General features: G+C 37.6%; 2 protein-coding genes across 7 annotated transcripts in view; one reads left to right on the top strand and one right to left on the bottom strand.

The window, feature by feature from the left end:
* The window catches only part of armc2 (armadillo repeat containing 2), a 28,073-nt gene extending 25,751 nt beyond the window's left edge, over positions 1–2,322 (top strand). For all 4 annotated transcript variants that reach the window (XM_067417648.1, XM_067417646.1, XM_067417647.1 and 1 more), the window contains exon 18: positions 136–2,322. In XM_067417648.1, the coding sequence (XP_067273749.1) occupies positions 136–275 (140 nt within the window). In that variant the 3' untranslated portion in view covers positions 276–2,322. The remainder of the gene's footprint in view (positions 1–135) is intronic.
* The window catches only part of sesn1 (sestrin 1), a 54,193-nt gene continuing 31,678 nt past the window's right edge, over positions 1,495–24,009 (bottom strand). Inside the window, exons 1-10 of one of the 3 annotated variants that reach the window (XM_067417651.1) lie at positions 7,221–7,469; positions 6,333–6,398; positions 6,009–6,209; positions 5,743–5,925; positions 4,768–4,998; positions 4,459–4,606; positions 4,269–4,381; positions 3,983–4,173; positions 3,190–3,334; positions 1,495–3,096 (exon numbers count right to left, since the gene is read on the bottom strand). In XM_067417651.1, the coding sequence (XP_067273752.1) occupies positions 3,010–3,096; positions 3,190–3,334; positions 3,983–4,173; positions 4,269–4,381; positions 4,459–4,606; positions 4,768–4,998; positions 5,743–5,925; positions 6,009–6,209; positions 6,333–6,398; positions 7,221–7,322 (1,467 nt within the window). In that variant the 5' untranslated portion in view covers positions 7,323–7,469 and the 3' untranslated portion in view covers positions 1,495–3,009. Of the gene's footprint in view, positions 3,097–3,189; positions 3,335–3,982; positions 4,174–4,268; positions 4,382–4,458; positions 4,607–4,767; positions 4,999–5,742; positions 5,926–6,008; positions 6,210–6,332; positions 6,399–7,220; positions 7,470–24,009 lie in introns of those variants that run through there. The other 2 variants (XM_067417650.1, XM_067417649.1) reach the window with 2 other exon arrangements.

Here is a 24,009-nt window from a genome sequence, read left to right as displayed (position 1 = left end):
TTAATTCCTGATATCAATCCAATTAAAATAGTGTGTGTACATACACTAAATGGTAAAAGGTATACCTAGTAAAATGTATTGTATAGTGCATCATTTGGGTCACAAATTAAATGTTTTGTCTTCTGTTTTGGGTAGACAGAGGAGCTTTGCAATGGTCTTCTGATGAAGGATTCAGACAGGTTCAGGAAGCACGCTGGGAGCTGCTCTTTTTTCCTGTTGCTGAGAGGCTAAGACAACGTTTACATATTGAAGACACTACTGGAATCATTCCATAAGCTCCACTGATACACACCTTCTCTCCAGCCTTCACACGCTTGTCTGTACATACACATTTAGGCTGAGGAGTGTGTATAATGCACTTTAAAACAACATCCTTTTTGATGTTGTGAACAAATTTGTTGGGAATGGTAATAAGGAATCTGTCATTTACAACCATCATTTTTTAAAAATAAAATATATTCCAGATGTTTATTATTAAACCTGATGCTGCTGTATTTACAGTAGCCGATATAGGAAAAAAGCATGATTTGTTTCTGACACAAATGTAAAAATCACTCATGAGCATCTCCGTGATCTCAAAGACTTTATTAAACAGACACTTCCAGAAAAGTCTGTAAAGATCATAGAATAGAAACACTGTCATACTTAATACAATCACATCAAACCGATATATGGCACTGGCTTCCCTCCACTTACCCCGATGGTTACACTTCACCGCTACAGTCTATACTTGAATACTGTTTACACAGCTGACCTAAAGGTGACATGCTTAAAAGCCAATGACCAAAACATCATTTTGTGAATTGTATTTAATTATGTACTGTGATTTTTAACTTGTTCCTCTCAGTCTTCATTGTGTAAAGACTGAAGCAATTTAACTCCTGCGCAATCACTAAGGGACTTTTTCAGAAAAGAGCAGTTTACGAGACGGGGACCCGACTTCTTACATTATTATTTATGGTGATTTCCATGTAATGATCCTTTACTGGCACTGAATGGCCACCAGCCTCACAACCACAGATAAAACAGGGAAATTGCCAGCAACACAAGGGAAATTTTCATTATTTATGCGAACAGGGATTGTTCTCAGGTCAACAATGTTACTTCCTTTAATCCTCGCTGTGAGAAGACGACTCGCTGCCTTCAGCATTGTGTGTTTAAGTCATTAGCGCACAGCAGGAGATGCTTTTCTATAGGCCTAGTGTCTCTGTGGTGATGTATTGTGGTTGTGCAAGGGTCTTAGGAGATGAGTGGCTGTTTATGGACATGAAACCATTGATTATGTGACCTAAAAGCTACATCGATTATATTTTAAAGTGTGTTATTCTTAATAAGCACAAAAATAATAATAAGACCTTTAATACTTGTAGTGTGAGGTGTTTAGACTATCTTTTAATTCTGAATAACAATGTTTGTCTGATGTAATGTATCATCCTAATGCGACTTTATGAGAAGAAAGAAAACTCTTGATTAAATTACAAATGATACAACCAGTGAAATACCATGTTTTATTTTTTTTAATCAAATATTTTCTTATAAAAGTGTCAGTAACTGACATCAGTCTCTCAAGTCTGACTTAAAACCTCCTCATTTCCAAAGGAAAAAGTACCATCCCTCTAGTCCTGCCATCATCAGAATGCAGTACTGGTTTTAGTAAACAAACAAAGACAGCAGAGAATCCACCCCGCTTGAAAAGAAACACACACACACACACACACTCGAAACAAAACTGCTTAGTTACACTGGTTAAAGTTCTGAAAATGAGAACAAGCATTGTTTAACCCCACAACAGTGAAGTTGCGCAGGTTGCCTGGTTCTTAGCGTCTAGGTCTGTACAGGCAGCCACGTAAGACAAAGTTCTGCTCACCAGACAGCACTTAGATATTTAAGGATACATGACAGGAGGTATTTAGTTATAATAAACCTCAAAATAAGAACAACAAAAAGCTTGAGGAGTTAAGATGACCGTGCATTAAAAGGAAGACACATAAGGCTGATGGTTCAGAGCAACAGGAAGCACATCACAAAAGGAAGACCTTTTCACTAACACAAATAAAATAAAATAAAAAGATAGAAAACAGTCATCGAAACAAAATGGCTACATAACAGCTGAAGCTTAACATTTCTTTTAAAAAGTGCTTTGATATTTGTATTTCATGAAAACCCAAAAAGAGCCAATGGATTTTTTTTCTCTCCTATCCCCTCCCCCCATTCACACATTGAAAATGTCACAGAGACAAAGTGGTATCTTACAGTAAACTCTAACAAGGGCTCAGGCAGCTATTAATTTTGAATTGCGCTCTCACACTCACACTAACACAATCGTTCCTGGATTAGCTTATACAAATGGGTGATGGTTTGGGTGTCTTGAGGCCTCTCAGTTGAGAAAAGCAGCATGAACAGACGGCACCTCAGCATCTGTTGCCAGTGCTGCGCATGACTAGGCACGCGTTAATGCAAAATCAGTAATGCTTCTATCTCTAGCCACTGCTGGAAATAAAATAAAAACAATATAAAACGATATGGAAAAAAAAACACTAGTAGATAGGCATGGTAGTGCAGTCTATCTGCACCGGTTGCTGGAGTTGCTATTTGTGTTTTTTTAAAACGTTTTTTTAAAATCTCATCTCACAAAAAGAAGATATGATTATATTGCATCTTATCGCAGATGCATTTGAAATACTAAAGGAGGTCTGGCCTCCAGAAGCTCGCAGTCTCAGCTTGTCCTCTTGCACGCTTGAGGGATTGAGTCTGCTTAGACGGCCCCCAGTGGTCGCTTTTGGCACTGCAGGCTGAGAAGCCACAAGTTATTCAGCAAGTAGGTTCAGTTGACATTTTGTCCTTCTTTTAACAAAACAATCTTCTCATTGTCCGCCGCTCAAGCGTTCTTTTTCTTCCTCAGTTTTCTTTTTCCTTTTTTTGTGTAGTTTTTACATTTATTTAAGTGTCCCACTGTAGCAACATCAACAACAGTAAAAAAAGAATAAAAAGGTCGACAAGAACAGCACTTCATGTCATGTAGCGAGTGATAGCTCTCAGAGCATAGAGCAGTTCTGCCTGCATGCGCGCTTCCATAAGAAGCAAATTAACATGGACCTGAAAGACAGAATAAAAGATTCCTTATTAACACCTTTAACCTTAAACCAATCCATCTCTGTTCATTTTTGTGTTATTGGAAGTGCTTCGTACTTTCTCAGAGTGCCGAAACTGCCTCCAGAAGCTCTCGTACATCCTCTTGGTAATTTTCTCCGGACTGCACACCATGGTTTTGATGTAGACTTTAAAACTGCGGTCTAACAGTTGGTTAATTTCCCCATAATCATAATCATCATATCTGCCATGACAGAGAGGGAAAGATACCTTAGCACTTTGATTTAATAACTAGAGAAGAAAAACTAAATAATAATACAAATCTAAATACACAAACACACACACACACACACACACACACATGTTGGTCTATGTGGTTTACAGGGACTCTCCATAGGCGTAATGGTTTTTATACTGTACAAACCGTATTTTCTATCCCCTTACACTGCCCCTGCCCCTAAACCTACCCATCACAGGAAACATTCTGCATTTTTACTTTCTCAAAAAAACTTCATTTAGTATGTTTTTAAGGCCATTTGAATTATGGGGACATTTGATATGTCCTCATAAACCACATTTATAGTGTAATACCAGTGTAATACCCATGTAGTTATACAAATTTGTGTCCTCATAAACCACATAAACAGGCTCACACAGACTCAGGTCTATATTACATTGTGGGAACATTTGGTCACCATAATGTAATATAAACAAGTACACACACACACACACACACACACACACACACACACACACACACACACACACACACACACACACACACACACACACACACACACACACACACACACACACACACACACACACACACTAAACTCAATTTTACAGCACAAATGAACAAACGTAAACAGGGAGCTGAGGAGAGACTGACCGAATTCCAAACATGCAGTGGATGTAGTTCCAGATGGCTCTACGGAGCATGGAAGTGTCCACACCCTGGTGTGTCGCCATTGTATTGTATGTCAAATTGTATGCGATCTGGAACTTTTCATCCAGAAGCTGTCCAAAATCCGGATACAGACGATTCACAAGAGAGAAGCCATGGTCTTCCCAACTGTAGTCCTGTTGAGGGCAGAAAACACACCGCTGTTATTATAATACTCCATTTCCTTTGACTACCAAAGCCGACAAGCAAGACATCTTCACTTCGTTCTCACCTGCACTCTGAGGGTGGGTACATGTTCTCCTCTCCTGGAGAAGTTTTTGTAGCCGTAACTAGGGTCTTCGAAGTGTCGTGAAACATCTCTGGATGGTACACACTCCTCATCTTCTGTTGACCAAGCATAGTGATTTAATACAAGTCATCTTGTTGTTGCATTTTAACATAATAATCGTAAACTCACTTACCAGAGGTGACCACTAGCATGCTCTCTGTCTTTTCCCTCTCAAAACGAGTGGCCATTTCCTCCTGACTGGCTTCCTCTTCATCACGGCATTCCTGGAGTTGCTTCATTCTCTCCATCAGCACTTCCACTTCGCCAGATGACTCTGACACCTAAACACACACATACAGGAATCTAATTTATTACACACTTTATGTACACCACATGGTCAGGAATCTAAACCTCGCACTCCCTTTTCAGGACAAATGGATGGAAGACAAATATCATAAAGCCTGACAATCATTTTCTTTGAATACATTTGCATCAGTCTCACCTGCTGGTTCCCAAACATCTCCTCCAGGGTGCCGTTACCATTGGCAATGTCACAAACGCAGTAACCGCTGAGCGAGGGGGGCCTGAATGTATGTCCTCCATCTGTCTGGATGTCAGGGGTGATGCCGCAACCAAACGTAAAGGAGGCCAGAGAGTGATAGTGTGTGAGTAGCACCACAACGTGGATCAGTTCGGCCAGGGACCAGCTGTGCTCCTCTGCCTTCAGTAGACGCTGTTATTTAAAAAACAATTTATAAGGGTCAATGACATAAGAGTGTCTTTGTCTAAAATCTAGGTTCAAATGTGCTATGTTCCTAGAAAGGTGCTCTTAATATTCACTTTGGCGTTTCATTTTCAAGTTTCATTTAATGACTCATGACATGTGGTGTAACCATCAAGTAAAAGTAATCAAATTGTACTTGCACCTACATGTGGGTAAAGGCTTTTTATTACAAACATCATAAATATCCCCATTTTTGGGGGGAGCCACATGACATGACAAATACTACGAATACTAAAATATATGGCAGTAAAGCAATACAAATATTTTTTCCAATAAGGCTTCCTTTTCAAGAATCTCATTCTTTTGATTATGAAATTAGGACTGTTGAGTCAACCTCACATTTTTGATATTACGCACCCCTAAATAAAAAATTATATTTATTCAGAAATTAACTTTCTTTTATTTGATTAATATGCTTCAAATAAATAAATGAACATGCTCATCATAGAAGAGTTGCACTCAAATCACTATGCATGGTTTTTTTAATAGATTTGTGACACACAATAAAAACAGTGCCATGTTATTGGCACATAAATGATTATGAAAACTCCATTAAAGCGAATTGACTTCATATTATCTAGTGAAACCAGCATGACCTAATAGTCCACAGCATTATAAAACTTCTGCGCTCATTACAGTTGTATAACAGATACGGGCGAGTGTCCATGAGTTACTGTGAGGTTGAAGTCATACCTCGATGTGTTCTTTGGTGAGCAGCCAGGGGCGGTGGGCCAGGATCTTATTGAGCTCCCCAAGAGCCTGCAGCTTCTGTGGGGCTTCTTCAAGACCATTCAACCACTTGGGATCACCTCCGACATGCAGGAAGTCATTCACGTGCAGGTTGACCAGATACGTGCACTGGTGCCTGGCAGCAGCCTGTTGGACGCAAACATGCTTTTAGGACAATCTGGCGCAGTGGTTTTTGGAATGGCATACAAAAATATAGTCTGCCATCTCACCATTATCCCTATATAATGTCTGCAGTGCAGAGACAAGGGGCCGTCAATCTGAAGCAGGTAGTGCTGTGTCTTAAGAAAGCTCTCCAGATACTGAGGATGGAACCCAATCACCAAGGAGATGTTGTCAAGGCGACCGAGCACTGCAAAGGCGTCCTCAAAAATCGACTGTGTTCTTTCATCCAATTTACTGACTTGAAGTATCTGGGACAACAGGGGAATAAAGAAGAGGTAAATCTGGAGAATTCAGTGCCATTTGTTGGTTAAAACGGTTAGAGAAAGATTCATGCCAACTTTAGAGCCAGCAGCATAGATGATAACACTAACCTCTTTTTCTGGTATGAATCTACTTGGTCCATTTCCTATCGTTCTGGGGATTCGCACTCCAACATCCTGAAAAAGGTCAAAACCAATAACATGATTACATGATCGACATGCATGTCAAAACCTGAGAGGAGCACTCTCGGGCATGAAACCACTATTATATCAAAGACATTCTGGCATCAGACCCAGAGCTCTTAAAAACAACATCCTTCCTCAGCTCAAATATCAACGGCTGCTTCTAGAATTTTCTCTGATTTGGCTTGAAATTCTAAAATACATAACACAATACAATCAGCAGGTAGCAACAGTCGGACCTTGAATCATTCATCTGCCTATTGATACTGTAGAAGCTGTCACAGGCACAAAGGGAATGATTCAAAACAACCTAGATTCCCCAAGAACAAAAAGGTTGTCCGAGTTAACAATACACCAGTGACATAAACATGCCCAAACAGCTGATTTAGGAATATGCAAGCAATGGTGTAAAAATATATTATTAAACGCTAATAAACCTGACACCGCGAGCAATGTAATGTCCCATTGAAGAAGCATACAGCAGTTCTACACAATGGCAATCTTGCATATTATTTTTGAGCGTTGATTGAAAAAAAAACAAAAAAACAAGATCATTTAGACAATGTCACACTAACTTCAAACCATCAGTGATTGTTTAAAGACGAATGTCTATTGATCTGATGACAACAGGCTACGAAAAAAACAAGCTAGCAGTGTTTATGATGCAAGTACAAAGAACTGCACTGCAGCAGACGTCCTAAATGAACGGACATGATTTAAAATCAATGAAAAAAGGCTACACTAACCAAAAAGGCTAACGAAAAATATATTTGTCATTAGTTAAACTCGGCGTCAAGCTCTTATCCGCATTCTTACCTTTTTACTAAGCCGCTCGCAGTTTGTGCAAATTTTACAAAAGTCTGTCATGGTGAGAGAGGAGTTTTCAATAGTTTCATTAGATGCCGATGCGTGCCTCATATTGCTGTTTCCTTCTTCAAATTTTTTTATAAAAAAAGAGCGACTATCTTGTATTTGCTTTAGCTCCCGTTGTTCCTTGAGGCATTGGGTTACACTACCCGTTCATATCAGCTGTTGAAGCTCCCGAGCAGAATACCCACTCTTCACTAGCCCTCTTGTGGTAAATAACAGGCTGTAAACATAAATGACGCGGCCAAGAGCCAATCGCGTTGCAAAAACAACTTACGTTGTCCAATCAGTGACAAGTGGGCGGGGTTAAAGGAACTACTTGCTCCGAGAGTAGACTTAAAACGGTTGTTCACGCAAAAAAATAGATTTCGTTATACATCCTCATACCCATTTGACTGATTATATTGGGTACATTTTACGTTTTAGGTATAACGACAGCCATTTTAATTGTTTGGGGGGATATGCAATTAAGTTCAATAGTAACCGTGAATAGGAGAATAGGGAAGGAGTCCGTGGGTACCTCAAATTCTGCATTTGTTTTCCTTTAGTGGTTAACAGAAGAGTACAGATTTAGAACTACAGTACATGAGTCAATTATGACAATTTCATTATTGGGTGAACATTTAAAACGTATATTTAATATTTTGTTTGTTTATCTATTTTATTGATTAATATGCAAACTGTCAATTAATTGTTGCTATCCTTCTATTAGATCTCAATGCACTTTTGATAGGAAGACTTTTTTTGGCTTTCAAATGCATGCCTGGAAAAGCTTTCTAACATTGGTTAATACTTAACAGACTTTTAACTTTGTCTTCCAATAAACCTATTTACATAATCATGATTTTTCTAGTTAGTATAAATGACATTATATCTCCTGCAGTTCCAAGTGCCCAAGTAGTCCTAGCAAGTGGGAGGGGATGTTTTTCCTTGAGCAAATGAGAACTGCAGTAAACAAGCCCTGCAACCTGAATGAGGATGACGGCATGGACTACAGTGAAAAACAAGCCAAGATCAATTCCTGCCCTCAGCTTAATATCCCCCTCAGGGGACAAGTCAAGGCACCTAATAGATAAAGTGACGCTTTTGGCTTAGATATTGATCATTTTAGGGGAGGGTAGTTGGTCAAGATGATGCAATGGAGTGCACTTCAGAATTTTGTTCAAAATATTTTTTCCTCTAGCTGAAATGCATGGTATAGTACTGTGGAATAATAAAGTCCAATGAACATGAAATAAAGTCCTGTGCACGAGCAGAAGACTGTCAAAGCGTTTGGATTTGGCATCGCTCACGAGATGAAGAGTAGCTATTCAGCATGTTCATTGTGTCTGAAGGGACCATCCTACATCGGGGGGCTGAGGGGGGTGTAAACAGACCAGAGCAGGAGTCAGCACTCTCTCTGGTGATAGGGGGTGGTTAACCAGGCCCACTGAGCCCTATGGCTCAGCAAACCTACAGAAGAGAATGGTCAGCGTTTGCCTTGCACCCACCTCCCCCAGGGCACCCTTTCCTCTCTTTATTAAAAAGATCCATAACTCTTATATGAGAACAAACTTCAGGCTTTACTGTACCCACACCGTATCAAAACACTGGGCTCGACTGCTTAGTTGGACCAGTGCGCTAATGTTACTGTGGAAATAGTCTGCAAAAATGGGTTAATATAGTACTCAGTCATATGCAAAAAAGCTAACTACTAAAATAGCTAACAGAGACTTAAATACTACCTTTACAGTTATTTTAAGTCATTTTTCGGATGTATTAAGAGGAACATGTCTGGACATATGCATCACATCTACTTCTTAGGAGAGTGCACAAACTATCAAAAATAATAATTATATTTGCCACCAGTAACACGTCAATCATTTAATAGTTGCAATCTTTTTTAAACTTTCATGCATTATCTAATTAAAAATATTTTCATATAATTTTTGTAACAGATAAAACTTGAAAACTGCATTAAATCTTAATTAAAATGCATAGAAACTGCACTTCCAACTGGGGAAATCTCTTTAGTACTTCCTCAAGTGTGAAAGTCCAGGTTTAAGCCATGCTCATTTAAGACTATATGTGTGAAAGTTAGATTAAAAGACTGTGAGAAAAACAGCCAACATCTTCCAATAGTTCTGTCTCTGTTCGGGACTTTAAGTTGGTGAATTTTTTTTTTCATTATGTGTGAACGCTTTCAGAGTTGGTGTGTTTGTAGAAGTGCTTCTCTGTGTGAATGTGTCTCTGCGCTGTTGTTTTTCTAGTGCTGAACGAGCAGCCACGCTAAAACCACAAGCCTTCGGATGTTCAACAAGTGGCAGAAAAGTTGCCTGACGCAGCCCTCGTCTGAACCAGTTCCATCCTGACCTATCAGAGAACAGGGGGAAGAAAGACTGAAAAAAACACAAAGACAAGCCTAGCAACAGGAGTCAGCCAATCAGAAAGCAGAACAACAGTTTCAGGGTCCAATCTGTTTTTTTCACCCTCACTCCCCCACTGTAGTGCCTCTGAAAGAAAAAAAAGTAGTCTAACTTCAAAATGAAGTTTTTTCTTAGTCTATTAAATGTCTATGAGTGATATGTTTTTATGGCCAATGTATCTGCTGTTTTGTATGCAGAAAAAGTGTTGCAAGTAGACTAAAGTCTTTGCAGCCTTGAACTTCAGACCATATGGTGTGACAATAACCACAAAAAAAGAAGAAGGGGAAAATGTGCTTTCCGTGACCCACAATGAGCATTTATTGTTTTTGCAATTTGTCTCACTCACTCTGACAATGATTAAAGTCTTATTCTGTCACTTTTAGAGTAAATATTACAGCAGGAACGAGGAAGGCAAATAAACACCAATTCTGCAGTAGACTAGGATCTTTCTTTTTCTCACTTTGCCAATTAGTCAACTCTAATTGTTTAATTTAGCTAAAGGTGTAATGATTATCTTTTTTATTGTAAATGCATATACAAATGAAGCAGTCATGACCTGCCCGGACATGTTCCCATTGTTCCAGAGATCAATGCAAGTATCGTACTGTGTGACCCATAAGAACAGCAAAAAGTTAGTGTCTCAAGGAATAGCCTTAAACTCGATTGCTTTCAAGGGTTAATTTCATTAATTACTCCGATTCTTCCAAACCCATAAGACTTTCATTTATCTTTAAAACACAAAAGAAGAGCTTTTAATGAAATTTGAGAGCTTCCTGTACCTCCATTAACAGTCTACACAACTTCTGCACCACTTTTCAAGCCCCAGAAAGGTAGTAAAGACATCATTAAAGTAATCTATGTGACCCAAGTGGTTTAACCTTAATTTTATGAAGCAACGCGAGTGCTTTGTTTGCAAGAAAACAAAAACAGCTCTCAGATTTCACTAAAAAGATCTTCATTTGTGTTCTGAAGATGAACGAATGTCTTACGGGTTGGGAACGACATGAGGGTGAGTAATTAATGACAGAATTAAACATTTTTGGTAAACTATCCCTTTCATAATTTCAAAAAATACCATGGCGAGTGAATAAAATATGATTAATTATATAAATATTACATGATATTATATATATATAATTATATAAGTATTTACATGATAATGTAATTTGTATTTTAATGTATTATACATGCAGCATCAGATTATTTATGTAATGGTGCAGGTAACTGTGTAAACATCAAAAACATCATAATCAAACAGCATAAAACCATTTAAGGAACATGCCAACTTCTTGGGACTTTAGTTTATTCATCGTATCCCCCAGAGTAAGATAAGTCCATACACACCATTCTTATCTCCTTGTGTGCCATAACTGACGCACTCACCGCTAGCCTAGCTTAGCACAAAGACTGGAGTTAAACGGTTCCATCTAGCCTACTGCATAATAAGTGACAAAATAACACCAATATTTTCCTATTTACATGTTGTGATGTGTACAGTTACATCGTGTACTAAGATAGATGGGAAATGAAATTTTCTAGACCGATATGGCTAGGAACTATTACTCTCATTACTGCATAATAAACAAGGAACTTCGCTGCCATATCATGGGTGCAGCGGCGCAATGATATTACGCAGTATCTGAAAATAGCAGCCGGATCTCACGTATGTGCAATGTCGTGGAATGTATACGCCAAAACTCATTTTGGTGTGCATATGATATGCTGTTTTTCGCGTGCATATGATACGCACTTTATGGCGTATTATACCTACCCAAGAGAGCGTGTCATATATACGCCATAAAGTGTGTATCAATTGCACACGAAAAACAGCGTATCATATGCACACCAAAATGAGTTTTGGCGTATAAATTCCACGACATTGCACACTCGTACTATTTATACGCATTTATGTGTGATCGGATTGGAAAATAGGCTAACTTCCGTCAACATAACCAACCTGACAAGAGAATGAGAATGCTATGTATGGACTTATCTTACTCTGGGGGATTCGGTGAATAAGTTAATGTCCCAAAAATATGTGCATGTTTCTTTAAGATTACACATCATGACACCTAATATAGCCTCTTTAATTTGGTTAATTCAAGAAATATTCCACATAATTTTCCAATAAGATAAAGATCTTTAGAAGATGCAGAAAAGAAGTTGGGACATAATTGTTATTTTTTATTATAGTAGACTTTGATTGGATTCAACAAATGTCAAACTATCATTCATACAGTTAAATCATTTACCCCGGTTTCCCAGACAAGGCTTAAACTAATCCCAGACTAAAATGCATTTTTGAGCTGTTTTAACTTGCAACTTGCACTGGCATATATTAAAATTATATTAGTGGCATTGTTTTGTCTCGATGCACACCAGTAATGTTTTGAGGGCTATATAAAAGCTACTTATAGCTGAACTAATGCCTAATCCTGGCTTAATCTAGGCCATGTCTGTGAAATCAGGCCATACAGAATTATATTGCTGTTCCATTTTATTACCTTGCCATTTCAGCATTAATTTTTAACCTTGCTTATATGTCTTCTGAGTGAGTGTCTTTTGCCTTGTGGAGGCCAGTGAACTTGCAATACAGTGAGAGTTCAATGGCTGTTCGAGAAGCTGCTCAGGCTCAATAGCTCTTTTCATGACACTTAACATATAACCATTCGACAGCGTTTTCCTCCATTATCAGATCCACCTTTCCTCTCCCTCTTTCATCCTCATATCCTCTATGTCACTGGTCATTTCGCCTACTCAACTTCCCTTGTTACTCTCTCTCAGTCTACTTGGATTCAGCTTGGGAATTCTGAGAACCGGGCTGATTGGAGCAGCTCAGTCTTGCATCTGTCTTCCTGAAAGAGGTGCGGTCACACTAGGAACACCGACACAAATGTACACACATACACATCCAGACAGTCAGAGGAAATGGCACTCCCAAAGCACAAACTACAGAGCATGTTAGCACGCATAAGCATACACTCAGGATTCAACAATAATGATTGTTTCTACGGGCCAGGCCAAAAGTTCAGATCTTTACCTTCCCCATGGACATTTAAGAATAATTAAATATTATTTTAAAAAAAGTAAATGATGATCCAAAGAAAACAACATGCACTGGTTGTCATGACAGCAGCAACTTTTAAGAGAGGTGTACACAAATGACGCGCTCTCGCATTCCTTTGTTATTTAACTCTATCGATCATCTGTATTGGAAAGCATTCAGATGACATCTTTGGCTATTATATTGTGCCTCTCAGTACGCTACCATTTAAAAGTTTGGGTAAGTAAGAAAATTAATACTTTTGATGGCTTCAAGTCATCAGAAATGACCGTAAAGACATTAAACAATGTTACAAAAGATTTCCATTTTAAATAAATACTGTTCTTTTGCACTTTTTATTCATCAAATGTGTTTTCGACACTGATAATAAGAAATGTGAATAAGCTAAAGTCCCAAAAAGTTGGCGTATTCCTTTAAACGTCTGAAAGACATTGCATTAGATACATATTTTTCGCAGAACTAACTGTACTTCTGTTAGTCATTATTGCAATGATTTTTAGCTTGTAACAAGGTCAAATAATAATAATAATAATGTTAAAAACAATGACATTTAGATATTTTTATTTTATTTGAAACAAATCCCTTTTGGGGCCATTGTTATACATTAAAAACATTACAAAAAATCACTTTCTCTGTTCTCTTTCTATGTTTTGCTCTCTCTCTCCCGTTTGCTGTATAGCTGCAGATCTACTGCTCGGTTTGCGCGTGAGGAAGCAAAAGTTCCCGTGGATGTTATGTTAACAGGGAGTGCTCACAGCTGTTAAAATACACGGGGCGCAGCGCTCACACACAAAGTTCAATACATATATCTAACACAAATAAAGGCAAGAACCTCCTCTTCAGCTATCTTTAGCAAAACACGAACCACAGTGCCACAGAATTAATGACTGTCTCTTATCATTTGATGTGAAACCCAAGCAGACTTTGCTTTATAGCAGCGACGATCGATACATTAGGTTTAGTGGTCATGACTGATAAAGATGTGTGGTATGCCATCACTGAATGTTATCCTGTATGAGCTCTTGACTGAACTGTCCTGTAAATATGATGGTTTATTAAAATCGGCCCACTATATGCCAGGTCGTTACCGTACTTTGGACATTCTGTACAGACTGCTTGCTTGTGTCGGGCAGTGGTGTGACAGGCTCAACAAAACAACACTTCCTCATTTAGACCGCAGAACACTGTTCCTCAAAACTAAAATAAATATCTAACAAAGTCATACACTTATCCTTTTTATCATCCTTTTTATATCAACAGTCACTAACTGTAGAAAGGTAACATGATCTTTTGAATACCTGCCTTTTTAGTCAACCTATCACGCCTTACATAACCAGTCTTGGAACAAAACAATAATGATGTCAGTGAACTTGCTGTCATTTCAGCATCTGTATCATCAACATCACCTGGGGAGAGAGACTCTAAATAAGATGTATTTCACAGACGCTCAATTCACTGGGCACTAGGGCAGGGCAGTAGATAAAGAAAATGACAGGATGAACTCGAGGCATGTTATAATATAATCGAATACATGTCAATTCAACTGCATGAGTTTGCAACTTTTATGAAAAAATATACAACAATGTTACCTGCAAGAATCCCAAGAAACAATTTTTACATTCAGAATATCTTAATGTATGTATAAATAAGCTCAATTGTCTTTTATTTCTTTCAATAATGAAAAGTATCAATACTGAAATACTTAAGAAGTATATTTTCCTTAATGACAATAATAAAAAAAGGATTTCATTACCCCAAATATGTGTGCTATGTTATGTTTATGCATATTTATTGCACAATATGCATACTCTATTCACCACTAATTAAATCACACAAATATTCCAAACTTGTATATCTTCCTTCTGTGGATATTTTGAAAAAATGTAGTTTATTTGGTCCATACAAAGGCACCGAAACAGCTTTTAGAGCAGCATGAGGGTGAGTAAAAGATTTTTATTTATTTATTTATTTTTGTGAGGGAAAGTATCTGTCCATGTAGAATGTTTCAAATATTCATTTGTTCATTTCAGTTATAATACTGCCTCAGAGGGCTGCAGCCTGTAGGTCTGTTTTGGAATAGAGCCATTGTTTGTGACTGATATAGAACTGAAATTCTTAAGAATTGTGCAGTGGTGAAAAGGAAATGCATTTGCAGCCCAAATACATAGCAGCATCATAAGCTCATATTAACAAATTTTACTCAACGTGTCCACTTTCTTCATCAATATATGATGAGAACCAAGCACAACTGGACGGCCAAACAAAACCGCCCAGGCCTGGGCCTTGTGCCATGCCACAGTCAGAATGAAACCACTTAATATTTCATTGTTTATGAAAGGCCTGCACAGGCCAGCAGAGACTGCATAACTCCTAGATTTCCCCTGCCTAGCAGAAGAAATTTCGATCCTTTAAAGAAGGAAATTATTTACAATCACTAAAACCTCTGCACACGGCCCTTTCTCTCTTTCCCCGTAGTTAGTAATGTAATTAGGATTTGTTTAATGCACTCAGATGGAAAGCTTTATGATAACACACAAATAAACAGCCTCACGATTCAGAATGTCACTGCACGATTACAGTGCAAATGACACAAGAACACTGTGAGATCCTCAGAACACACATTACACAGTGAGCACATTTGCATAGAAATTGTACGTGTGCACAAACATACATATTAGTAGTTATACTGCAAGTCAGTCGCTTATATGTAAACAATTCAAGGAGAGCAGGTTCACAGGTTCACATTATCCTATAAGTTCTTTATGTTCTTGAGACACACCCAAACAGGCTCACTTATGCAATATTTTTCGCTGAGCAGTTAATTAATAATGGACCCATGCAAGGAATCGTTAGCGAATCTCAATATAAATCAATGTAAACTTTTTATTCTGCACATTATAGACTATGATGTGTCAAAATGTAAATCTTTTTTTTATTATTTTTATTATTTTGTATTTATTCAGACAAAAGAGTATTTAAAAGGGTTAGTTCGGGTTTGTTTTCAAGCCTCAAATAAATATTTGAACGGTTATGAATCAGCGTATCAATTCCTAACCATTTGAATCTTTATTTGAGGCTTGAAAACAAACAGGAAAGAGAAGACAATGCTGAATAAAGTCGTAGTGCTTCAAAAGATTCTAATTAACCAACTGATGTCACATATGGACTACTTTGATGATGTTTTTATTCCCTTTCTGGACATGGACAGTATAGTTTGCATAGGCTGCATATGCTCTGGGACTAAAATATAAAATATCTTAAACTGTGTTCTGAAGATGAACGGAGGTCTTACAGGTGTGGAACGACATTAGGGTGAGTCATTAATGGCAATAACCCTTTAATATCTTTTGTCTGCCATTTATCGGTTATCAATAAACACATTATTATAGATAAATAATTTGAAAAATCTAGATAATCCAGTCTAACGAATAAGAAATTCTGATTCTTCCATAACAAACACTGACTTCTAGAAACCGACTTCCTCTTGACTAAAGTCGGTATTGACAGAATGATTCTGTAAGAATCTTTTATTCGCAGACACTCAAAGTTTTCGAAACCACTTCTAAAGTTCTTCTCTTTTTTTAGTATAGCAGAATCACTGTTGTTCCACTACTATAACTTGCAAAAGAGAGAAGAAGGTAAGGAAAACTGTTATTTATGAAGAAAAAATGAGGAAGTGTGCCAAAAATTCCCCCTAAACACCCACACCACCCCCTCACAGCTCATTCTTTTTTATCCTTCCATCTGAGAGAAGAGGAGAAACAGGTTCTACAGACTAGCAGCTCGCTGACTGAATAACATGTTGCAAAACTGAGACAGACTGGGGTGGGGTGGGGGGTGTAAATCAGCATGATAAATCATTGACAGACTCATAAACTGAACAACATGTCAGGAAATTACTATAAAATATTCAAAACTATAACTGTAACTCCTGCAATCTGGCATGTTGGTTATAATAAATAGGATAAAGGGTGAAATGCATAGGGTACACGCGAGCCAAAAACTCAGAGAAGTGTTCAACTCGGTTTTGGACATGCTTTCGCAATGAATTTAATGAGAACAAATGATGTCCAACTCTCCTTTATAAATACACTGGCTTCATATACATGCCCGTCTGTTAGGGAGCCCATTTAGGGGAGCCATATGGTCGGCAGCAGGAACGACTAGACTTGTCGAGCAACGGCCAAATTAAACAATGTACAAACACAGCACCTCTACAGAAGATACAGAATCTGTGTAAAAGCAACTCAAGCTGCCATGGAAGAAAACAAGAAGCAGCAGTGGAAAATACACACCCATTATATAGCCTGGGTCATGAATTTTAGTGTGGAAAACGATAAAGACTATTATAGAACGCATTAATCATCAGGGTCCAAGCAGATTGAAAACGATATTCAAAACGATTGTTGTCAAAGAGAACAGATCCTGTGGAAGTTGTGAGTACCAATATAAAATAATATCATGACAATTTTCCATGGCACAGCTTTTGAATGGTAGTTTAAATGTGCTTATTATTAGAGCAAATGTGTATGTATCTGCAATTGATGGTTGCTGGCAATTTAAAAATGTATCGCAAAAAAAACAAAATGAACAAGAAAAAGAACAAGAAAATCAGGGCAAACCCAATAAGGGCCGCACAATAGCTTCGCTATTTAAACCTCCTAAAACAACATATAACATTTGTAGATAAGGGCAAGAAAACAAGCAAGTCAATAAATATGCCCATCATGAAGGGTGTGTTTGGATTTCCAAATATCTTGTTATCTTCTCAAACGTCTCCTCCACAGCTTGAAGAATGGAAATGATAGGATAAACAATCAGTGCTCTTTTCATAATTTTTTTGTTGAGCTCAAGCAACCAGACTGTCCATGGTCCCATACTGTCTAGGGGGGAGACAAGACTGTCCTATGGGATTCTCAAAGGAAATAATCAGACAATGCAATCCCCTTTACAAGGGCCACAACCTCTTTTCACAATGAATAACCATGGTCAATGAACAAACACACATGGGTATTTAATGATCCACTTGCACAAAAGTATTCAATGAAAGTTTCGCAAAGATTTGAACGGTTATGAATGAGTGTATTGATTCATGATTCGAATCGCATGTCAAACTGCCAAACAACTGAAATCACGTGACATTGGTGATCCGAATCATGAACCGATTCGCTGATTCATAACTATTCGAATCTTTGTTTGCAGATTGAAAACCAACACAGAAGAGAAGAGAGTTTTTGTTTTTTTTTTGGACCAAAATGTATTTTCGATGCTTCAAGAGATTCTAACTAACCAACTGATGTCACATATGCACTACTTTTAGGATGTTTTTATTAACTTTCTGGAAAGGGACAGTAAACCGTACATACATTCAATGGAGGAACAGAAAGCTCTCGGTCTAAATATAAAATATAACTGTGTTCAGAAGATGAACGAAGGTCTTAAGGGTGTGGAACGACATAAGGGTAAGTAATTATTGACAGAATTTTCATTTTTTGGGTGAACTAATCCTTTAATGTGGCGCTTTGCATCTTTAGCAGGAGAAAGAAGCAAGATGTTTTGCTCAAGATAAAAATATAAGAAATGTACCTGAGCACTTGTGGTGTGAATCGCTCCGTTGTTTTGACGCACTGCTCAATTTTTAACTGTACAAACAGTAAAATGCAATTATGTCCCACGCTCCGGATGGAACCGGTATGTCATTTGAATACCACTGCAATAGCTTAAATGCTTTAAGCAAGTGCAGCTATCCATTCAAAGGACCAGCAAACACCTGTGACTGCCCAGTTGCTAGCAACCCAAAGGCTCATGGGAAGTTCAAATTAAAGCCAAGCTACTAAATCGAGCTTTCTGACCAAAAGCATGCAGCAGCAATTCCACTGAGAGCAAGAAAACTTAAAAAAGAAAACTAGGTGAGAGGTCAACTAAAGAGGACGACCGAAGAAAGTTTGAAATAGAAAACAACTTAATCTCCTGTTTATAAGCAAAATCCTTAAAGAGTGAAAGCTTGGATTAGTTTTGAAAAGTGGGGATTGTCTAGTGCTCTTTGTCTGTAACAGGGCAACACTATCCAGTGTTATTTACCTGAAACTTTTAGAGAACACAACAAAGCACAAAGGTTATCAAAAACATCACATTTTTATTAGGCAGTGCTTACAAATGTACACACACACCCATGGCTGTGAGAGTATGAATGGATGCACTGTGTCTATAAAAAAGTTTCCTGCTGAAAAACATGTTTTGTATAAGACGGGAAAAAAAAGATGTGAGGTCTGTGGTGTGTGAAGAGAGAGAGAGAGAGAGAGAGAGAGAGAGAGAGAGAGAGAGAGAGAGAGAGAGAGAGAGAGAGAGAGAGAGAGAGAGAGAGAGAGAGAGAGAGAGAGAGAGAGAGAGAGAGAGAGAGAGAGAGAGAGAGAGAGAGAGAGAGAATGGATGTTTGACACTTTCTTTTACTTGTTACTTGTACTTATTAATTTTCACCTCACCCCTTCACCCTGACTATATAGACTTCCTGCACACTTGAGGTGTGCTTGCTCCAGCTGCTTTATCAATTCTAATATCTTGTTCTTGTTCTGTCAATGGGACAATAGTTAGAATGTGACATGCAGAAGGCGTTAGTCAATGTATAACATCCATAGCATTGTTCAGTAATCCTGTGTTGTAAAGTTTTGTAATGTTATCTTAATACCAACAACAACAAAAAAGCTACTGTACACATATTATTTCTGGCTGAATATATATTTCAATGCATTCTAAATATATTTTGTAAACATAACATGCCGACTTTTTGGGACTTTAGCTTATTCACCGTATCCCCCAAAGTTAGATAAGTCAATAGGTTACATTCTATTCTTATCTCTATGCGTGCCATAACTCTGTGTGATGCACCCACCGCTAGCCTAGCTTAGCACAAAGACTGGAGGATTACGCAGCACCTGAAAATAGGCTAACTTCCGTCAATATAACCAACGTGACAACCAGCTTGCGCGGAACAAGAGTGGCCGTTTTTTTAAATTTGTGGGTGTTTTCAAACTGATGGGTGTTTATAAATCATGCAATGAAAATGATCCCCTTCACCCGACCCTACCCTTAAACCCTACCCACACTGTGACGTGGGCAAATCAGGTAACACAGCTGAAAACGTCCCCCTGATGTGGTAACGCATATTACTAACCTGCAGAGACATGCCCTGCGTCCCAATTCGCATACTATCCATTCGCATACTATCCATACTAAATATTATTTGAAAATATAATTTTCAAATTGATTAAATCAGAATTAGTATGTCCCAAATCGTAGTATGCTTAAAAGAGTATTCCAAAGATACCCGGATGGTTTACTATTTTCGGTCAGAATTCGAAGTGCGGATTAACGCACATTCTAATGGCTGATAATGCCCAGAACTCATTGCGAGTTTGATGTGATTTCGATTAGAACTACAAATGCGGATTAAAAAGTGTTAAAAACTACAAACTTGACGGATGTGTGAGTCTGACGGTAAGTAGAAAGCTTTAGATAAAGGGGTTTGAGTGATCAATTATCAGTATTTAGATTGACAAAAATATATTTATTTATTGTTGTTCACATTTAATTTCATCTGCAGCAGCATTGTAAACTTTTGTAATGACACGTTTGGCCATTGGTAGATGGCCATCACACATGGTAGATCAACGAGCGGCTACATATCTCTCCAATACGGTAGGAGATTAAACTGAATGTGGAGTATTTGAACTGTGACGATGATTGACGGCAGTTTAAACTGTGACGAGATGCACGTAACTAAGCAACAGAGTCCATTATAGATGATGAGGCAGTATGTCCCAAAACTTGCATACTCTTCTGCTACACACTCAAAAGTATATACTTTTTTTTTACAAAAAGAGTATACTTTTAGGATGTAGTGTAAGTAGGCGAATTGGGATGCAGTGATATACTTAAGAGGGCAAGCTGGGGACTATTTTCAGGCACTGCGTAATATTATTGCGCCACAGCACCCATGGTACACACCATCAAGTGCCTTGATTTTTACGCAAGAATGAGAGTATAGTTCCTAGCCATATCGGTCTAGTAAAATTGCAACTTTTCATTTTCCATCTAACTTAGTACATGATGTAACTACACATATCACAACATGTAAATAGAAAAAATAATTTTTCCGTTTTGGTAGCCCGTCTGGAAGACACACAGCCCTGGAACGTTAGGCTTGATCCCTGGCCCATACATGTCTGAGTCCAGCATGCTAAAGGTATGTTTCTGTTAGACGTACACATAAGCAAAACAATCTATAACAATGCAATACTATTACATATAAAAAACACGTTTTACACACATAGGTGTGTTGCACCATTCCTGTCGGATCCAATATAGAAGAAACAACATTGTATTTTAATCTCAAATGTCTTAAAATCCAGCATCAACCTGAGATTTGTTTACAAATGATTTCGCAGTGAAATTAACTAAACATGTCTTCCCCACGTGAGCTAGAACTTTATTAAAAATAAAGTTCAACACACATTCCTAATATTAGGATCCGAAGGAAGCTTATGCAGCAACTGTTCTTCCACAACCAGGAATAGCGCAATATCTTACTATCTTCTTCGCAGCTCCATGAGTCGGTGGGCGGGGCTACTGAATTAGACGTGCTTATTATTCTGTAGAGGCGGTGTTTCGTCGCGCAATGCCGTAAAGATGTGCACACGATCGTTTTCTGGGCCTGACGTCTATAAAAGCATTTATTTGACTAACAAGGACGTTTTCAGCTCTGAAACCTACAGGATATTTTTATATTACCATGACCTTTTATATATCAAAAGCTGGAGGGAAAGTTGATTCCTCAATTCATCACCCTTTTAAGTAAATATATCTTTTAAATTTAAAATATATTTTGTTTGAACAAGGGACACATTTTGGGGTAAATTTGGGTATTTTTTAAATACATTTCGGACAATAAAGATTAATTTAGATTGAAAAAGTATTTAAACATGATTTTACATATTTTTTATATACTTTGTTATAGATATAATGTAATTTAATTTAATACAGTAATATAAATATATATAAAAATAGGCATGAATACACAGTATTTTCCACACCTAAAAATAAAATGTAGTTGAATATATATATTTGGTTTTAAATGTGTATTTTTGTCCCCTTTATTGAGTACACAAGTATAAACAATGTCTCAAAGCTACATGGACTAAAAACCACAAACTGCAAATAACATTTTACAGGGTCTTTGAACTTTTCTACAGTACACGTGTGTGTATTTACATACAGTGGTTCCGGCTGAGGTGGGTTTTGCCCTTGTAGAAAACAAACACTGATCACATTACCAGCAGATAAACTGTGTGCATGTCAGCACAAATTCACACTGCATCAATTCCGGTCCTTTTCTGACATTCCACCATGGACATTCCTTTAAAGATGATCAGCTGACAGATGACCTTTCAAAGCAAATTCAGGAAAATCACTGGATTTCCATTAACGTAATGTAATATGTCGTTTTAAGAAGCCCAACAATGGCTTAACTTTATCCTGTTCCTCTCTCCCTCCTTCATTGCTTTTCCCACAAAGTGTTTTACAAACTGTGCTACATACAGAGTTTTTTTAAAGCCTCTCAAATACAGTGGGCCGATTAAGGAGTTTCACTTGTATTCACTTGCCTTGTTGGTACATTAGCTGCCACGTGTTTTTATGCAGACTTAAACATTTTATGGTTTTATGTGATGCACTGAACCAAGATTGCTGCAAAATCTGCTTTAAATATGCCACAAAGGTAACCTTATATACATGGCTGCTATACAGTTTTTTTAATGGAAATATAGGCAAGGCAAAAACAAATCTGAACCCAGAAAAAAACCTGCTCCCTTTCACAGCCCCCCATCCAGTCTCCATGTTTTTTTCTCTATGATCCTTTCTTTGTTCCGCTGTCTCCCTGATGTCCCATCTTTCTGCCTTGTAGTCTCTCTCAGTGGGCCTGTGTTTTGCTCTTGATATATGATGACCAGCAACAGATGCATGAAGGCCTAATAATCCACAGACCTCCACAAATACCACATTACCATAGAGACAGAGAGAAAGCGAAGAAAAAACAAAAAAATTGTGATGGACAAGGACATCAATAGTCTCTAATTTGGCTTAACCCCTATTGTCTGACTTAAACACATTTACAGTCTCATCCTAAAATATTTAGTATTTACTGCTTATATTTGACTGTTAACATTCCCTCTAAACTAACTAAGGTACTAAATCCAAGATCCAACCCACGATCTTAACCAGGAAATGATTCAATAACACAAACTGATTGCAATAACTTGCGTTATAGTGACTCATATAGTTTGTTTGTACAATGGCAGAAAAAGCACGTACTAACAACCGTTCATCTGAAAGGCAGTTGTATTTGTTTTTTTAAGTGAGTTTATTTAAGTGGAAATGCCATATTCATAATGATAGTTTTAGCTTCGATAGCTTAGCAACCTTGATGACCCCAGTAAACAACACTCTACAACTTCAGTTCAATCCAAATTTCTACGTCATCTCAGACAACAGATAACACAGACCAGATATTGCCAGATTCCCAAAAGACAGACCTGCTCATACACTAATAAGGACAAAACAGTTTCACACAAATAACAATTTAACTTAAAAAAGTAAGTAACCTGGTTGCCTTAAAGTTGATACAATGAGAATAGCATGTTTGTTTCACTGTGTCATCGCAAATAAAACACACGATTACCCAATATGCTTACAAAATCTTTTAATAATATTTGAATAAAGGTTGTCAATTCTGAAAAATGTCCTTTGTATTAACTAAATGTTTTTAATTTCAATGAAATCAACATTTTAAGGCAACCAGGTATAACCAGGTTATTATTATTTATGTTTTTACAGTGTACTAGCTAAAAGCATTGTTTATTTATGACTACGACCTGGATTATTTTGATTCACTTTACGTGATAAACCAGACTCCTCAAATGGCTCTTTAAAATATCAAAAGTGTGCTCAACCACATGTCTGAATATACACTACTGTTCAAAAGTTTGCTAAAAAGTGACAGTAAAGACATTTATAATGTTAAGAAAGTTTTCTTTTGCAAATAAATGCTGTTCAGTCATGACAACTCTGAGTAGTTTTAAACAATATTTTATTAATGAGAAATATTGATGTAAATGTAAATAGGTTTGGATTTGGCAGACTAGATCTGCTATGCTGCTGTTGCTTTAGGCAAATACACAGACTTGCTTCTTCTAGACCACGAAAGAAAACATTTGCG

The sequence above is a fragment of the Pseudorasbora parva genome, chromosome 15 (genome assembly GCF_024679245.1).
Source record: "Pseudorasbora parva isolate DD20220531a chromosome 15, ASM2467924v1, whole genome shotgun sequence".
NCBI lineage: Eukaryota > Metazoa > Chordata > Actinopteri > Cypriniformes > Gobionidae > Pseudorasbora > Pseudorasbora parva.
The sequence above is the reverse complement of the archived record's forward strand: the minus strand, read 5'-3'. Positions and strand labels throughout refer to the sequence as shown.